General features: G+C 42.4%; 1 protein-coding gene across 3 annotated transcripts in view; it reads left to right on the top strand.

Moving 5' to 3' along the window:
- The window catches only part of DLL3 (delta like canonical Notch ligand 3), a 169,173-nt gene that overhangs the window by 15,535 nt on the left and 136,976 nt on the right, over window positions 1-16,662 (top strand). The window contains exons 1-3 of one of the 3 annotated variants that reach the window (XM_083455241.1): window positions 621-787; window positions 5,786-5,843; window positions 14,989-15,246. In XM_083455241.1, coding sequence (XP_083311367.1) covers window positions 746-787; window positions 5,786-5,843; window positions 14,989-15,246 — 358 coding nt within the window. In that variant the 5' untranslated portion in view covers window positions 621-745. Of the gene's footprint in view, window positions 1-620; window positions 788-4,893; window positions 5,101-5,785; window positions 5,844-14,988; window positions 15,247-16,662 lie in introns of those variants that run through there. The other 2 variants (XM_083455242.1, XM_083455240.1) reach the window with 2 other exon arrangements.

Below are 16,662 nucleotides of genomic sequence, written 5' to 3' on the forward strand. Positions count from 1 at the left end.
TCTCCGCGAATTCAAGAAATTTGGTTCTCCATTCTAATAATTCTGGTATTTTTTCAGTTTTTTGCCACTACGATTCTGGCTGAAGCGGTTGCATAAAGGAATACATTCCTTTTATCCTTAGGGATGTCACTCGATACTAAAACCAGCAAAAGTGCCTCTGGTTTTTTACAGATCGAATTCCTAAATACAGGTGAAACTCGAAAAATTAGAATATCATGGGAAAGTTCCTTGAGTTCTGTAATCTAGCTTGAAAGGTGAAACTAATATATGAGATGACATGCAAAGCAAGATATGTCAAGCCTTGATTTGTTATCATTGCGGTGATCATGGCGTACAGCTGATGAAAAGCCCCAATTAATCTCAGAAAATTAGAATATTCAAGGAAATCATCAAAACAAGGATTGCAAATTGAGCAAGTTTGGACCTCTGAGAAGTGGAAGCACATCTCACTTTGCATGTCACGAGTCAATCTCATATATTAGTTTCACCTTTAAAGTTGAATGACTGAAATGAATGAACTTTCCCACGATATCCTGATTTTTCGAGTTTATCTTTTTAAGCTCTTCATGTATCATAATCCGGAATTGTTTCACCACTTTCCACCCCCACGACTTTCCTTTCTGTCCCCCCCTCAGCATTTTTCCTGACGTATAAAAATGGTTTCCCTGCATTCCCCAGCTTGTGAGAACGGACTTTGCGTGCCCAAGTCCTAGTCTTAGTCGTAGCTGAAAAAGTACCAAGGTGGATGCAAAATGGCTGCTCGCTGGCAGTTCCCTCACACCTGATTGTGGGTGTTTACTAAGCCTGAGGCGGCCATTTATGAACTTGACAGCCTCACCTCCCATAACAGTACTTTTGAAGTAAAACTAAAGTCAAAACTCTCTTTTTCCCCCAAATTTATTTTCATTGATTTTCCACATTTATTTATTTATTTATTCAATTTTTAAAATTGATTTTCCAAATTTTTTTTAAACAAACAAACATAGATCTCAACCGTTTTTAAACCAATCCTAATAACATTGTCAAATGACTTCCTCGTACCCCCCTAGTTGAATTTCAGTGTATGTTATTTTAACAGTTTTCCAAAACCAATTTTCTTGTCAGATTAACTTGTTCACTTAACATCTTTCTTTCTTTCTATTGTGGCATTAAACATATTAATTTCTAACATTAAGTATTTAAATCCTAAGCCTATCTAACATTTGCAAGCTTTTCCAATTAAATTAACTTAACATATTTAAGTAAATATTCTTTGAATTTCCTCCATTCCTCTTGGTATTCCTCCTCCTTCTGGTCGCAGACTCTTCCAGTCAGGTCGGCTAGCTTTGAAAAATCCATCATCTTCATCTGCCATGATTTCCCACATTTATAACAGATATAACATATAAAACACATAAAAGAAGACATGTTACAATACTGAAAAAAAGAAACAAGAATATAAACACTTATTACTTCTAAAACCCAATTTAACTTTCATTGTTAACTGGCTTCCTCAAATCCCCCCTAACTGAATTTCATTGTATCACCTTGTAACCGTTTTCCAAAACCCTCTTTCTAATAAAATTAACTCTAATAAAATTTACTATCTTCTTCTCTTTTCTTAGTAATCTAAATCCATAATGCTTTACAATTCATTCTTATTCTAATCCTAAGCCTATTTGATACTTTCAAGTGATTTCTAATTATCTTATGTTACAATATTTGGCTAAATAATCTTTGAATTTCTTCCAATCTTCTTGATACTCCTCTTCTTTCTGGTCGCGGATTCTTCCAGTCAGGTCAGCCAGCCCTCAAAAGTCCAACATCTTCATCTGCCATTCTTCTACTGTTGGTATTTCTTGAGATTTCCAGTTTTCAGCTAGTAGCAGTCTTGCCGCTGTATTGGCATACAAAAACGAAGATCATGGCCACTGGTCCCATCACCTCCTGGTAAATAGAAGGGGAAGAAATGGAGGCAGTGAGAGATTTGACTTTCTTGGGCTCCATGATCACTGCAGATGGTGACAGCAGCCACGAAATTAAAAGACGCCTGCTTCTTGGGAGAAAGGCGATGGCAAACCTAGACAGCATCTGAAAAAGCAGAGACATCACCTTGCCAACAAAGGTCCGTATAGTAAAAGCTCTGGTTTTCCCAGTAGTGATGTACGGAAGTGAGAGCCGGACCATAAAGAAGGCTAATCGCCGAAAAATTGATGCTTTTGAATTCTGGTGCTGGAGGAGACTCTGGAGAGTCCCATGGACTGCAAGAAGATCAAACGCATCCATTCTTAAGGAAATCAGCCCTGAGTGCTCACTGGAAGGACAGATCCTGAAGCTGAGGCTCCAAGACTTTGACCTCCTCAGGAGAAGAGAAGACTCCCTGGAAAAGACCCTGATGTTGGGAAAGATGGAGGGCCCAAGGAGAAGGGGACGACAGAGGAGGAGATGGCTGGACAGTGTTCTAGACCAAACTGCGGGAGGCAGTGGAAGACAGGAGTGCCTGGCGTGCTCTGGTCCATGGGGTCACGAAGAGGCGGACACAACTAAACGACTAAACAACAACAAGTCTTGCCGCTGTATTGGCATACAGAAACATCTTTTTGGGGCTAAAGTCAAAACTAAAATACAGCATCTGCTATTTTTTTAGCACATATGTCATTTGGTCTGCTTGGTCTGTTGCTGAGGAGAATGGCCGAGTTCCAGTGCCACCCGCTCAAAATGGCGGCACTCTTGCCTTTCCAGAACTTGAGATTATTATTTTTTTCCTAATTGGAGTCTTGCGTAAAATAGAACGTATTTAACCACAAGGAGGAGATATAACCATCTGGGGCTATTGTTTTTGGCATTTTTGGGAAAGAATCACCAGCCTTGTTGAACACAACCTCAACCGCTGGCCCATTGGAAAATAACTGAGACTCAAAGTTGTTGTTGTTGTTGTTAGTTACCTGCCCTTTGCTCTAAGGTCCCAGGGTGGGATGCAACATGAAAACATCATATTAAGGACACTTTAAAACACAATCACAAAAAGTAAGGTGGCAATTACTGTTATCCTTGAAGACTGAGGAAGAAGCTGAGGCCTCTCGCTGCACCACTATAATAATAATAATAATTAATAATAATAATTAATAATAATATAATTTATTATTTATAACCCGCCCATCTGGCTGGGTTTCCCCAGCCACACTGGGCGGCTTCCAGCAAAATATTAAAATACAATAATTCATCAACTATTAAAAGCTTCCCTAAACAGGGCTGCCTTCAGATGTCTCCTAAAAGTCTGGTAGTTGTCGTTCTCTTTGACATCTGGTGGGAGGGTGTTCCACAGGGCAGGTGCCACTACCAAGAAGGCCCTCTGCCTGGTTCCCTGTAACCTCACTTATTGCAGCAAGGGAACCGCCAGAAGGCCCTTGGAGCTGGACCTCAGGGTCCGGACTGGATGATGGGGGTGGAGACGCTCCCTCAGGTATACAGGACCGACGCCGTTTAGGGCTTTCAAGGTCAGCATCAACGCTTGGAGTTGTGCCTGGAAACGTCCTGGGAGCCAATGTAGGTCTTTCAAGATCAGTGTTATGTGGTCTCAGCAGCCGCTCCCAGTCACCTGTCTAGCTGCCACATTCTGGATTAGTTGTAGTTTCCAGGTCACCTTCAAAGGTAGCCCCACATAGAGCGCATTGCAGTAGTCCAAGCGGGATATAACCAGAGCATACACCACTCTGGCGAGACAGTCCGCAGGCAGATAGGGTCTCAGCCTACGTACCAGATGGAGCTGGTAAACAGTTGCCCTGGACACAGAATTGACCTGCGCCTCCATGGACAGCTGTGAGTACAGAATGACTCCCAGGCTGCGCACCTGGTCCTTCAGCGGCACAGTTACCCCATTCAGGACCAGGGAGTCTTCCACACCCGCCTGCCCCCTGTTCCTCCCAAACAGTCCTTCTGCCTTGTCAGGATTCAACCTCAACCTGCTAGCCGCCATCCATCCTCCAACCGCCTCCAGACACGCACACAGGACCTTCACCGCCTTCACTGGTTCTGATTTGAAAGCGAGGTAGAGCTGGGTATCATCCGCATATTGATGGATGCCCAGCCCAAACCCCCTGATGATCTCTCCCAGCGGCTGCATGTAGATATGAACAAGCATGGGGGAGATGATGAAACCCTGAGGGACCCCACAAGTGAGGGGTCTGAACACTCAACCCCCAACACCACTTTCTGGACACGGCCCAGGAGGAAGGAGCAGAACCACTGTATAATAATGTGTGAGGGAAGTGCCAGCTGGTTGCCATTCTACATCTCTGCCCCAACATGGCCAACACATTTTAGTCACAGTAGGCCTTGTAATAAATAATAATAATAATAATAATAATAATAATAATAATAATAATAATATATTATTTATACCTCGCCCATCTGGCTGGGTTTCCCCAGCCACTCTGGACAGCTTTCAACAAAATATTAAAATACCGTACATATCAGGCCCATTCTGGAAAGGCAAGAGTGCCGCCATTTTGGGGGCTGCTGGGATTCGGCCATTGTCCTCAGCAACCATTCCTGTTCACATAACTGTCCCCCTCTGGTTGGTAGAAGCTTCCACAAGTGACACATTTGCTAACAAAATATGCAGATAGCTTTTCTTCTTCTTCCTCCTCCTCTTCAATTTTACTTCAAAAGTAGTTTGTTGTGGGAGGTCAGGCTGCTGTTCAAGGCGTATAACCCAGTCTCACAGTCAAAATAAATTAAAGCAATTCTTTAAAAAGATAGCTAAAAAGACTCTTCTTAAAAACCCCAAAACTCCCTTAAAAGAACAAGTCTTCAATAAAGTTATATGATCTAAGAAAATCTTTAAAAGAATCCTTTAAAAAGAATTTAAAAATTATAATGCAGCACCTTAGAGACCAACTGAGTATAATACAACTCTTTTGAAGACTTGATTCTTTTAAGGGAGTTTTTAGGTTTTTAAGAAGAGTCTTTTTAACTACCTTTTTAAAGAATTGTTTTAATTTATTTTGACTATGGCAGACCCAACATGGCTACCCACTTGAATCTCACAGGTTTCATTAAAGTGGTTTGGACTCTGTTCAACAAATTGCAAAAGGGGAGCAGATTTTATGATGACTGATGGTGTGTGGATTTTTTTTTTTTTGAGAGAGAGAAAGTGTGTGTGTTATTTTTATTTTTTTGAGTTTTATTTATTTAAGTTCTTATATTACATCGGTAAACATTATCATATTACATCACAAGGCTTATTATAATATAATTTTCAGCATGTATACCAAGTTTATATACAAGGTTTATATAGCTAAAGAAGAGAAACAAGGACAAAAAACTATACCAAAATCATATATGTACCAACACTTTGGACTTCCTGTCTATCCCGTTGTATATTCCTGTTTTTACAAATGAATGTACTCTTATTATTGTATATTCCTTTACATTTTATCTAATACATTCCTATATCAATATGTAGCCTTGGTCTTATTTCTCAACTCAGTCTCTCTCCAACGTTAGCCGAATGTGTGTGTGTGTTTTTAACGAATGTTTCAAAGGATTTTTCTTCTGTCGTGTGCTGCCACAAATGTGCTTACAGGTTTAAACGGTGGGATATAAATGTTTAAATTAAGGGAAATTGAGCTTCTCCCATGTTCTGTATGCTTGGGGGCTATTCTAAACTTGGAATTGTTGTTGTTTTTGCCAAATTAACCCCCTCATGAGTAGTGAAAACTGGCAGCTTTTTACAGTAGAAAAATATCTGCCGTATTTCCTCAAGTCTCTCACTTGTCTTTTCTCTTTTTCCTTCTCTCCCAAGGGCACCTTTTCCCTCATTATTGAATCTTGGAGGGCAGAATCAGGAGAGCCATCGACAGGTAAGTTAAAAATAAATAATCAATCAATCTTTATTACAGTTCAGAGACCAAACAAATCATTACAAATCAATACACAATTCAGACAGCCTACCTCCAGGTTAAACAAGCATTTTGTTTAGAATATAGGGATCATTGGTTCTTGCAACCACCGATAAAAACTTTGCCACTGCTAACGTTCTAGCGTTTGTCCGGTCTTCCAGTAGGAACCTGACATAGTGAGCCTCTGATTTTCCTGGGAAAGGTACCAGCAAGGGTAGTATCAGTTCAGCCCTGGCCTGCTCATATTTTGCACAATGCAACAAAATATGTTTTATGGAATAGATGTCTCGAGCACACGAGCAAAGTCTGTCCTGGTAGGGAACTCCTCTCAACCTGCCAGCCAACACTGCAGAAGGAAAGACGTTTCGTCTGGCTTTGGTGAAAAGCCTTCAGTAGTTTGGTACTGTCAGGTTTTTAATGTAAGGTGTTAACTTAAAGACATGCCCATATTGTACTCCTTCTGCCAATGGACTACAGACTGTGTGTGATCGAGAACGCAAGTCACTGTGTGCATTATCCCATAATCTTTGCTTTAACATCTTTTGGGCGCCTTCATAACCCAGGTAATACAGTTGGGGGGGAGACAGACCAATAGAGGTGGCTTTTTTAGCCATCGCTTCTCGGCCTTTTGGCTAAGATCAAGTGTAATTAATAATAATAATAATAATAATAATAATAATAATTAAATAAATAAATTTTATTTATATCCCGCCCTCCCCAGCCAAAGCCGGGCTCAGGGTGGCTAACAACAATAAAATAATACACCATTCTAAAATCGTTCTAAAAATCACCATTCATTATAAAATTAATTCAAATCAAATTGATGGCAACCATAAACAAACAAACAAACAAACAAACAAACAAACAGTGAAAATATTCAAAGCGCTGCACATTCATGATAAGTCCAAACAACATTCCTGTAAAGTAGGCTAATAGCACCCAAAGCAATAAGAGAAAGATGAAACAATGACCAAAAAATACGTTAAAGGGGCAGGAATAGGAAAGTTATCGCGTGAGAGATATAGAAAGCGCTACATTCCTTTTTTGTTTTCATTGAGTTTATTTACAACACATACACACACACACTTGTCAAACTAAACTGAAAATAATAGTACAGAATCAAAAGAAAAACAAATAACAAAACACATACACAAAAATACAAATAAGACATGGTAACGTAAGAAAACTTATACAAAACAAATAATCAATAATATATATGTACCATAATAAAAAAATTCCTTCCAGTAGTACATTAGAGACTACTAACTAAGTTAGTTATTGGTATGAGCTTTTGTGTGCATGTGCACTTCTTCAGATACCTTCTTCAGATATTTCTTGCATGTACACGAAAGCTCATACCAATAACTAAGTTAGTTGGTCTCTAGGGTGCTACTGGAAGGAATTTTTTAATTTTGTTTCGACTACGGCAGACCAACACGGCGACCTACCTGTAACTTTTCTTCTAATTGACTTCCTTCATCCTCAACACGGTTTGTTGTTGTTGGTTTTTTTTGGTAAACGGTCTCCTTTTTAGAATAATAATAATAATAATAATAATAATAATAATAATAATAATAAATTTATTTATACCCCACCCATCTGGCTAGGTTTCCTCAGCCGCTCTGGGCAGCTTCCAACAAAATACAGTGGTACTTCTGGATGTGAACGGGATCCATTCTGGAGCCCCGTTCGCATCCTGAAGCGAAGGCAACCAGCAACAGGTCACGATTCGCCACTTCCGTACATGCGTGTGATGTCATTTTGAGCGTCTGTGCATGTGTGAGCGGCGAAATCCGGAAATAATGCATTCTGTTACTTCTGGGTCGCCACGGAGCGCAACCCGAAAACGCTCAACTTGAAGCATATTCAACCCGAGGTATGACTGTATTAAAATACAATAGACCGTCAAACATTAAAAGCTTCCGTAAACAGGACTACACTCCTCTTTTCTTTTCTTTCTTTTGCATATAATTTTATTGATTTTCAAATTCTAACAATTATATAGTACCATAACGTAACAACCATTATCTCATTTGCCCTGCCGAGCATACGACTTCCCTCCGTCCTTTTTCTGGTTTCCTTCTTTCTGTTACATTTTATTTCGCACATTTGTAACATTTCCATCCTATATTTATCTTAACTTGTCTTAACATTCTCTTTTATCTTAAATAGAATGTTAATTCTTCTCACGAAGTGAGTCTTGTCTTAGAAAGGACTACATTCCTTATTCCTAATAAGTTTTGAGGTAAACTTGTTCCTTTAAAAATGTGCACCCAAAAGGCTTATGAATTATCCTTAAAACTTCACATATGTATTTTTTGTATTGAAGGTCTTAAAAGTTTGTGGGTTTTCACTTTTGACTCATTCTGATGTCTGTTAAACATATTGTTAAAGGTAAAGGTACCCCTGCCCGTACGGGCCAGTCGTGTCCAACTCTAGGGTTGTGCGCCCATCTCACTTAAGAGGCCGGGGGCCAGCGCTGTCCGGAGACACTTCCGGATCACGTGGCCAGCGTGACGAAGCTGCTCTGGCGAACCGGCACCAGCGCAGCACACGGAAACGCCGTTTACCTTCCCGCTATAATGCGGTACCTATTTATCTACTTGCACTTAAGGGTGCTTTCGAACTGCTAGGTGGGCAGGAGCTGGGACCGAACGACGGGAGCTCCCCCCGCCGCGGGGATTCGAACCGCTGACCATGCGATCGGCAAGCCCTAGGCGCTGAGGTTTTACCCACAGAGCCACCCGCGTCCCTAAACATATTGTTAGCCATGCAGTTTTGTGCAGATTCATCTATTTGCGTGTGTGTGTGTGTATCAAATTGTAAAACTTCAGAGTTGGAAGAGGGACCCTCAAGGGTCATCTAGTCCAACCCCCAGCAATGCAGGAATGGTAACTAAAAAATCCCTGGCAGATGGCCACCCAACCTCTGCTTAGAAACCTCCAAGGAAGGAGAGCCAACCACCTTCCAAGGGAATCCATTCCACTGCCAAATGGCTCTTATCTTCAGAAAGTTCTTCCTAGCATTTAGTTGTAATTTCCTTTCTTGTCATTTGAATTCATTGGTTCGGGTCCTACCCTCCCCAGCAGCAGAAAACAAGCTTTAATGATGATGATGATGATGATAATAATAAATTTTATTTATACCCCACCCATCTGGCTGAGTTTCCCCAGCCACTCTGGGCTGCTCCCAATCGAGTGTTAAAAACAATACAGCATTAATTATTAAAAACTTTCCTAAACAGGGCTACCTTCAGATGTCTTTTAAAGATAAGATAGCTGCTTATTTCCTTCTTCCATGTGATAGCCCTTCGGATACAGTGGTACCTTGGTTCTCAAACCTAATCCGTTCCGGAAGTCCGTTCCTAAACCAAAGCATTCCAAAGCCAAGGCACGCAATCCCATAGGAAGTAATGCAAAACAGGTTAATCCGTTCCAGACTTTTAAAAACAACCCTTAAAACAGCAATTGAGCATGAATTTTGCTATCGAAAGAGACCATTGATCCATAAAATGAAAGCAATAATCAAAATAAACAAATCAGTATTTTTGATGATAAAAATTAAAATTCTTATTATTTCTTACCTGCACTAATGATAGTCATTGTTTGGATGGGGGGCTTTTATCCATTTCCACAGTCACACAATCAATCAATCATTAGCTGAACTGGGTTCCACACAGTCACAAGAACAAATGAACCGAAAAAGCCTTAAAACACAAAATGCAAAACAAATAGCAAAAACAAAAGCACCAAATATAAGCTTCAAATATCACTTTAGAACACTGCAATTGGATACTGACGGCTTGAATTACAATGGGGGGGGGGGCGCAAATTAGAAGTGCAACAGGAAAAACAAGGGGACACAAAACGGAGCACTTTCGGGTTCCGGAAAAATGTTCGAAAACCGGCACACTTACTTCCGGTTTTGCAGCGTTTGGGTTCCAAGTTGTTCGTGAACTAAGCTGTTCAAAAACCGAGGTACCACTGTATTTAAAGATGTCAAATCACCTCTCAGTCTCTCTTTCTCTGATAATGTATGATGATGAAGAATATGAAATACGGATAGTGTAACACTGGGCATAAAAGTTCTGTTTTCTCCCCAGTATGCTCCTCCTGTTACAGGCAGCAGTGGAGGTGTTGAAGCTTTTTTTCTTTTATAAATGTTATTTTATGTTTAATTTTCTCATATATGTATTTTAACAAAAAAACACACGCCACAGTCTTTCCCCTCCCTTCTGCGTTTCCTTATTTTGTATCTTTTTACTTAAGAACCAATTTATATCTAATTATTAACTTCTCATCATATTCTCTTTTAATTATCTTTTACTGCACAAGTTTGTGGCAGTCCTGCTGAAAAAGAAGTGGTTTTCTAAAGGTTTCACAGAGAGTTCATACAAAGATGAGACATGAACCAAGCAGCTCCTAGTTAGCTGATCTATGGATGAAAGGCAGTATACAAATTTAATTAATTAATTAACTAATAATAAATATATAATAATTGGGGGTGGGAGGAGAAGAAACATAGATGCTTGAAATGAGGCTTATTCCAAGCCTGAATTGCTTGAAAATAAGTCCTTCCTGAGGTGTAAAAAAAAAAAAATGTAATTAAAAAGTGGGATGCTGTAGGGAATTCAATTTCTACACTTTGTGGTAATGAAACCCATGAGCCTGGAAAAAAATCTCCAAAAGCCTAAAAATACTTCTCAGAGTGCTGCTAAATCCTTACATGACTATTTCATTCAAAATGAGAGCTCTTCAAAGAATGCACTTGAACCAGGGGCCCCGGAAAATATTCTCACCTCACATCTCTAACCAGGGCTCTGTATTCAGAGTTCAGGCAATCTCAAATTCTGCACTTAAAATATTATGACCACAGTGTGATCTGTGGAAATTGGAACTAATTTGCATAATTTCATATTGTGTAATTCTGGTTTGGGTAGTCAAGGGGAGAGGCTCAAAACTGGAAATAAAAGCTGTTATGGGCATCACAAAATACCCATTTCAAAGAAAAAACACTGACTGTGATCAACGCCTGCCCCCATAGACAACGCCCCTTCACAAAACAAAATACAGACAAGAAACAGAAAAACCCCTCCTAGCAAAAAAACATTTCTATCCTTAGCAAATAAAAAGTAGGAGCCTTAGTTGGAATTGTGGTGTCCAGAGGTACCACACTGGGGGTCCCAGATGTAGGATAGCTAATGCCCTACACACAGTGACGGTCAAACTTCTTTAGCTTCTGAATTCTTAGAATCCTAGAGTTGGAAGAGACCACAAGGGCCATCGAGTCCAACCCCCTGCCAAGCAGGAAACACCACCAGAGCACTCCTGACATATGGTTGTCAAGCCTCTGCTTAAAGACCTCCAAAGAAGGAGACTCCACCACACTCCTTGGCAGCAAATTCCACTGTCGAACAGCTCTTACTGTCAGGAAGTTCTTCCTAATGTTTAGGTGGGATCTTCTTTCTTGTAGTTTGGATCCATTGCTCCATGTCCGCTTCTCTGGAGCAGCAGAAAACAACCTTTCTCCCTCCTCTAGGTGACATCCTTTTATATATTTGAACATGGCTATCATATCACCCCTTAACCTCCTCTTCTCCAGGCTAAACATGCCCAGCTCCCTTAGCCGTTCCTCATAAGGCATCGTTTCCAGGCCTTTGACCATTTTGATTGCCCTCCTCTGGACACGTTCCAGTTTGTCAGTGTCCTTCTTGAACTGTGGTGCCCAGAACTTTGTAGGCATCAACAGTTTCAAACATACCCCACAAGTGATAGGAATTTACACACAAGGAAATGGTAGTTTCTTTGGAAGCTGGGTTCTGCACTCCTGGCCACATTTGGCATGTCTTCTTTGCTTCTGCAACATCATAGAAAACCCATCAAGCCCTGGAAATAATTGTTGGCGCACACAGCTGTCCATCTTAATCATAGCATCCTTATTTTGCTAAGCTTTAGGAAGCAGGATAAGCCGTGGTTTATGAAGTGCAAGATGTGTTTCTGGTCCTCAGGTGTGACCATTTGGATCAATTTAGAAAAACAGCAACAATCTACAATCAAAATGTTATTACTAGAAATGTTATTACTAGAAAAGCAATGAAAGGACACAGATAACAGCTAGTTTTGCATAGGGCTTTAAAGGTTAGGGGGCACAAGATTGAGATATCTGCTCACCCATGACGCTTACTTGGTGCCTTGCAGAATGCTGCAGCAAGACTCCTTACGGGGTCCTTGCCGCAGGATCACATTCACCCGGTGCTATACCAGCTGCCCTGGCACCCAGTGGAGTACAGGGTCAGGTTCAAGGTGCTGGTTTAACCATTAAAGACCTATGTGGCCTAGGACCCCCGTACCTACGGGACCGCCTCTCCTGGTATGTCCCATGGAGGACCTTACGGTCTTGGAGGTCCCGGGCCACAGGGAGGTTAGGCTGGCCTCAACCAGAGCCAGGGCCTTTTCAGTACTGGCCCCGACTTGGTGCAATGCTCTGTCACAAGAGACTAGGGCCCTGCGGGACTTGACATCTTTCCACAGGGCCTGCAAGATGGAGCTGTTCCACCAGGCCTTTGGCCAAGGAACAGTCTGACCCCTCTAGCCCAATGGTTGCCATTAATTTGATTCTGAATTGATTTTAGTATGTATTTTAATTAATTGTGTCATTTTATGTACACTGTGCTATTTTTACTTGTTGTTAGCCACTCTGAGCCCGGTTTTGGCCGGAGAAGGCGGGATATAAATAAAAATTTATTATTATTATTATTAGGCCAGTGACTATCTCTCAGACTAACCTACTTCATAGAGTTCTTGTGAGGATAAAATAAGGAGCAGGAAAAACTTGTACACAAAATCGGAGTAGTAGTAAAGAATCCCAAGGTTCTTTTATATTTATTGTGTGACTGCATTTGTAATGCTTCGTACGGTTCTGGTCACCTCATCTGAAAAAAGATATTATAGAATTGGAAAAGGTTCCAAAAAGGGCAACCAAAATGTTAAAGGGGATGAAGCAACTCTGCTATGAGGCAATGCAGCATTTGGAAGTTTTTAGTTCAAAGGTGAGTAAGAGGTGACCTTAAAAGGTAAAGGGACCCCTGACCATTAGGTCCAGTCGTGGCTGACTCTGGGGTTGTGGCACTCATCTCCCTTTACTGGCCGAGGGAGCCGGCGTACAGCTTCCGGGTCATGTGGCCAGCATGACGAAGCCGCTTCTGGTGAACCAGAGCAGCGCACGAAACGCCGTTTACCTTCCCGCCGGAGCGGTACCTATTGATCTACTTGCACTTTGTCGTGCTTTCGAACTGCTAGGTTGGCAGGAGCAGGGACCGAGCAACAGGAGCTCACCCCGTCGCGGGGATTCGTACTGCCGACCTTCTGATCGGCAAGTCCTAGGCTCTGTGGTTTAACCCACAGCGCCACCCGCGTCCTTACATAAGTTTATAAAACTCATTCGTGGTATGGAAAAAGTGAATAGTGAAAAGTGTTTCTGCCTCTCACAGCACTAGAATTCAGGGGCATCCAGTGAAACTGAATATTAGATGATAAAGTACTGTATTTTTCGCCCTATAGGACGCACTTTTCCCCCTCCCAAAATGAAGGGGAAATGTGTGTGCGTCCCATGGGGCGAATGCAGGCTTTCGCTGAAGCCTGGAGAGCGAGAGGGGGCGGTGTGCACCGACCCCTCTCGCTCTCCAGGCTTCAGGAGAGCCACAGCGCCAGCCCCACAAGATTGGGGGATAGCGGGGAGGCGGAACGCCGCCATCCCACTGTCTCCCGATGTGGTTTGGAGGCTGACGGCGGGGAGACGCGTGCTTCTCCCCGCCGCCAGCCCCGCAAGCTCCGGGGACAGCGGGGAGGCGCAGCGCGTCTTCCCGCTGTCCCCGGACCTGGTCTGCAGGCAGGCGGCGGGGAGAAGAGTGCTTCTCCCCGCTGCTGGCCCCACAAGCGCCGGGGGGGGGGGTCCTTTATTTCCCGCCCCAAAAAACTTGGTGCGTCCTATGGGCCGGTGCGTCCTATGGGGCGAAAAATACGGTATTTCTTTCCACAGTGCATAGTTAGACTATGGAACAGGAGGCCGTGATGGCCAGCTACTTGGGTGGCTTCAAAAAGAGGATTGGGCCATTTCATGGAGGATATGGATGTCAGTGGCTTCTAGCCATGATGGCTGTGCTCTGCCCGTTCCCCTCAAGTGCGCATGTGACCAGTACAGATGTGAAGGGCTCTCTCCTGACTAGTTTCTACAGAAGTATCCAGTATGAATTTGCTCATTTTGATGTGCACAGAGCTTTTTCCAGCACAATTTCTTGAAGCCCCTGCATTCCAAGAGCCTGTGATTCTTGGATTCAAAGGTTTGAACCTCACTTCTTGTTGGCTATTTGCAATTTAGTAGCGCAGCAGAGAGCTTGCTGGGGAGACCATGCATAACAAGGAACTCAAAAAGAACTTTAACAAGGTTTTAATAACAAAACAAAAACTCCTTTTACACTAAAGATAACTGTTATGTACTGAAGTTCTCACCCTGGGCCAGCAGGGGGATACTGTAGATAGTTATGCAAATGAAGGATCGAAAGTGACGTTCTGTGATTGGATAGTTTGTATGCAAATGAAGGATCGAAAAGTGACGTTCTGTGATTGGATAGTTTTAGAAAGTTGCAACAGTTACATTGTTCTGGAGCTCTATATAAGCAGGCTGACTGAGCTCCTCAGTTCAGTTCTGTTCCAGCTTACAAATAAAGAGCTGCTTTGGAAGAATCGCTGTGTCGTCTGATATGTTCTCCCACAACTTAACAATAATAACAACAACAACAAACAACCACCAAGCCACCCCCCAGGGTAATGGGAGAGCTAGGTGCTGCTCCTTATATACTATGCCCAAATGCCGACACAGCTTAATTAACACAACCTAGCAGCACCTGCTATGTTTCACAGCTGTAAGACTGGGTCTCGTTATTTGCCCTGGCCCTTAAAGACATACACAACTTGTGAAACAAGAATGAACCTTCACATTTTGCAGTGACCATTCAACACTTCTGGCTGGAGGTGTATTTCTTGCTCTCCCTACCCACCATTGTTTGATGACCCATCCATCTGTCAACTGCTTTTCTCCTTTTCTGTAGAGGATGCCCAGAGGTTGATCAGTCGCTTGGCTACGCGCCGCCGCTTGGCTGTGGGTGAGGACTGGTCGCAAGATGTACAGCTGGGAGACCAAAGTGAGCTGCGTTACTCCTACCACGTCACCTGCGATGAGCACTACTATGGGGAGAGCTGCTCGGACTACTGCCGGCCGCGGGACGATACCTTTGGGCACTACACCTGTAATGAGCTGGGCAGCCGAATCTGCCTGGCAGGGTGGAGGGGCGAGTACTGCTCTGAGCGTAAGTAACCTCTGAGGAGAGGAGGGTGTAGCAACCACAGCTTGTAGTAGTAGGGGGAAGGAATAGAGTTGAGACGCTGGCATTTCACTTGCATGAATTTAACACGACTCCCCTTTAACAGAAAACAATACAATCATAGAACCGTTGAGTTGGAAGGTACACCAGGGGTCATCCAGTCCAACCCCCTGCAGTGTGGGAACCACAGCTGGAAAATCAATGCCAGGTGGCCGATACTAAATTCTGAAGGCATCTATATGAATGAATGAATTTATTAATACGGTCACAGACCAGCTTCAACACACACAATATCACAAATCATAAAAATATCAGAAATACAAGTGACAATATGACAATGACAAGGATTTAAATATAAAAATTAAAATTAATTGTTAACGTGCCCCCTGTAACTAACATTTAGGGGATTGGGCATTGTGGGATACCACTTGCTTCCTGCGATTGATTGCAGACGCACAGAATTTAGCTACATTTAATGTAATCTTGGGCTTCTTGTCCTCTAGCAGTAGTTTTAGACTATGGTATTCTTTCCTAAACTTTTGCAAAGCAGGTGTAATAAAAGTCAAACGTATATCCTCATAAAGACGACAACGTAATAGTACATGTGAAGCAGTTTCAAATTCCAACGAGCCACAAGGACAGACCCGTGTTGTGTATGGTTTACCCTCAAATCTGCCCTGAAGTAAGGCAGAAGGGAGAACGTAATGCCAGGTGGCCGATACTAAATTCTGAAGGCATCTATAGTGGGAGAGTATATGATGTTTTCTAGTGACCTACCTACAGATCCCTATGGCAACAAAAGTCTGCAACCCTATGCAGGCATGGCCAAACTTGGCCTTCCAGCTGTTTTGGGACCACAACTCCCATCATCCCTAGCTAATAGGACCAGTGGTCAGAGATGATGGGAACTGTAGTCCCAAAACAGCTGGAGGGCCAAGTTTGGCCATTCCTGCATGGGGTTGCAGGCTTTTGTTGTGGAATCTGTTCTGCTAAGAATTATTAGGAAAGGGATTTAAAATAGCCAGTATCGTAATAGCATTTACATATTACTAAAGGGTGGCTACACATGGAATAATGTGTGTGTGTGGTTACTCCACTCTAGATATTATTACTTTTATGAGGTATTTATTACCTGCACGTCACGCTATGGTTCCAGGGAGGATCACAACATTAAACCACATTAAAACCAATAAAAAAGAAATGAAGTAAGACGGGTCATGAAGTATATAATGCACCGTATTTTTCGCTCTATAAGACGCACCAGACCATAAGACGCACCTAGTTTTTGGAGGAGGAAAACAAGAAAACAAATATTCTGAATCCCAGAAGCCAGAACAGCAAGAGGGATCGCTGCGCAGTGAAAGCAGCGATCCCTCTCGCTGTTCTGACTTTTGGGATAGC

The sequence above is a fragment of the Podarcis tiliguerta genome (assembly GCF_965153285.1).
Source record: "Podarcis tiliguerta genome assembly, chromosome: 8".
NCBI lineage: Eukaryota > Metazoa > Chordata > Lepidosauria > Squamata > Lacertidae > Podarcis > Podarcis tiliguerta.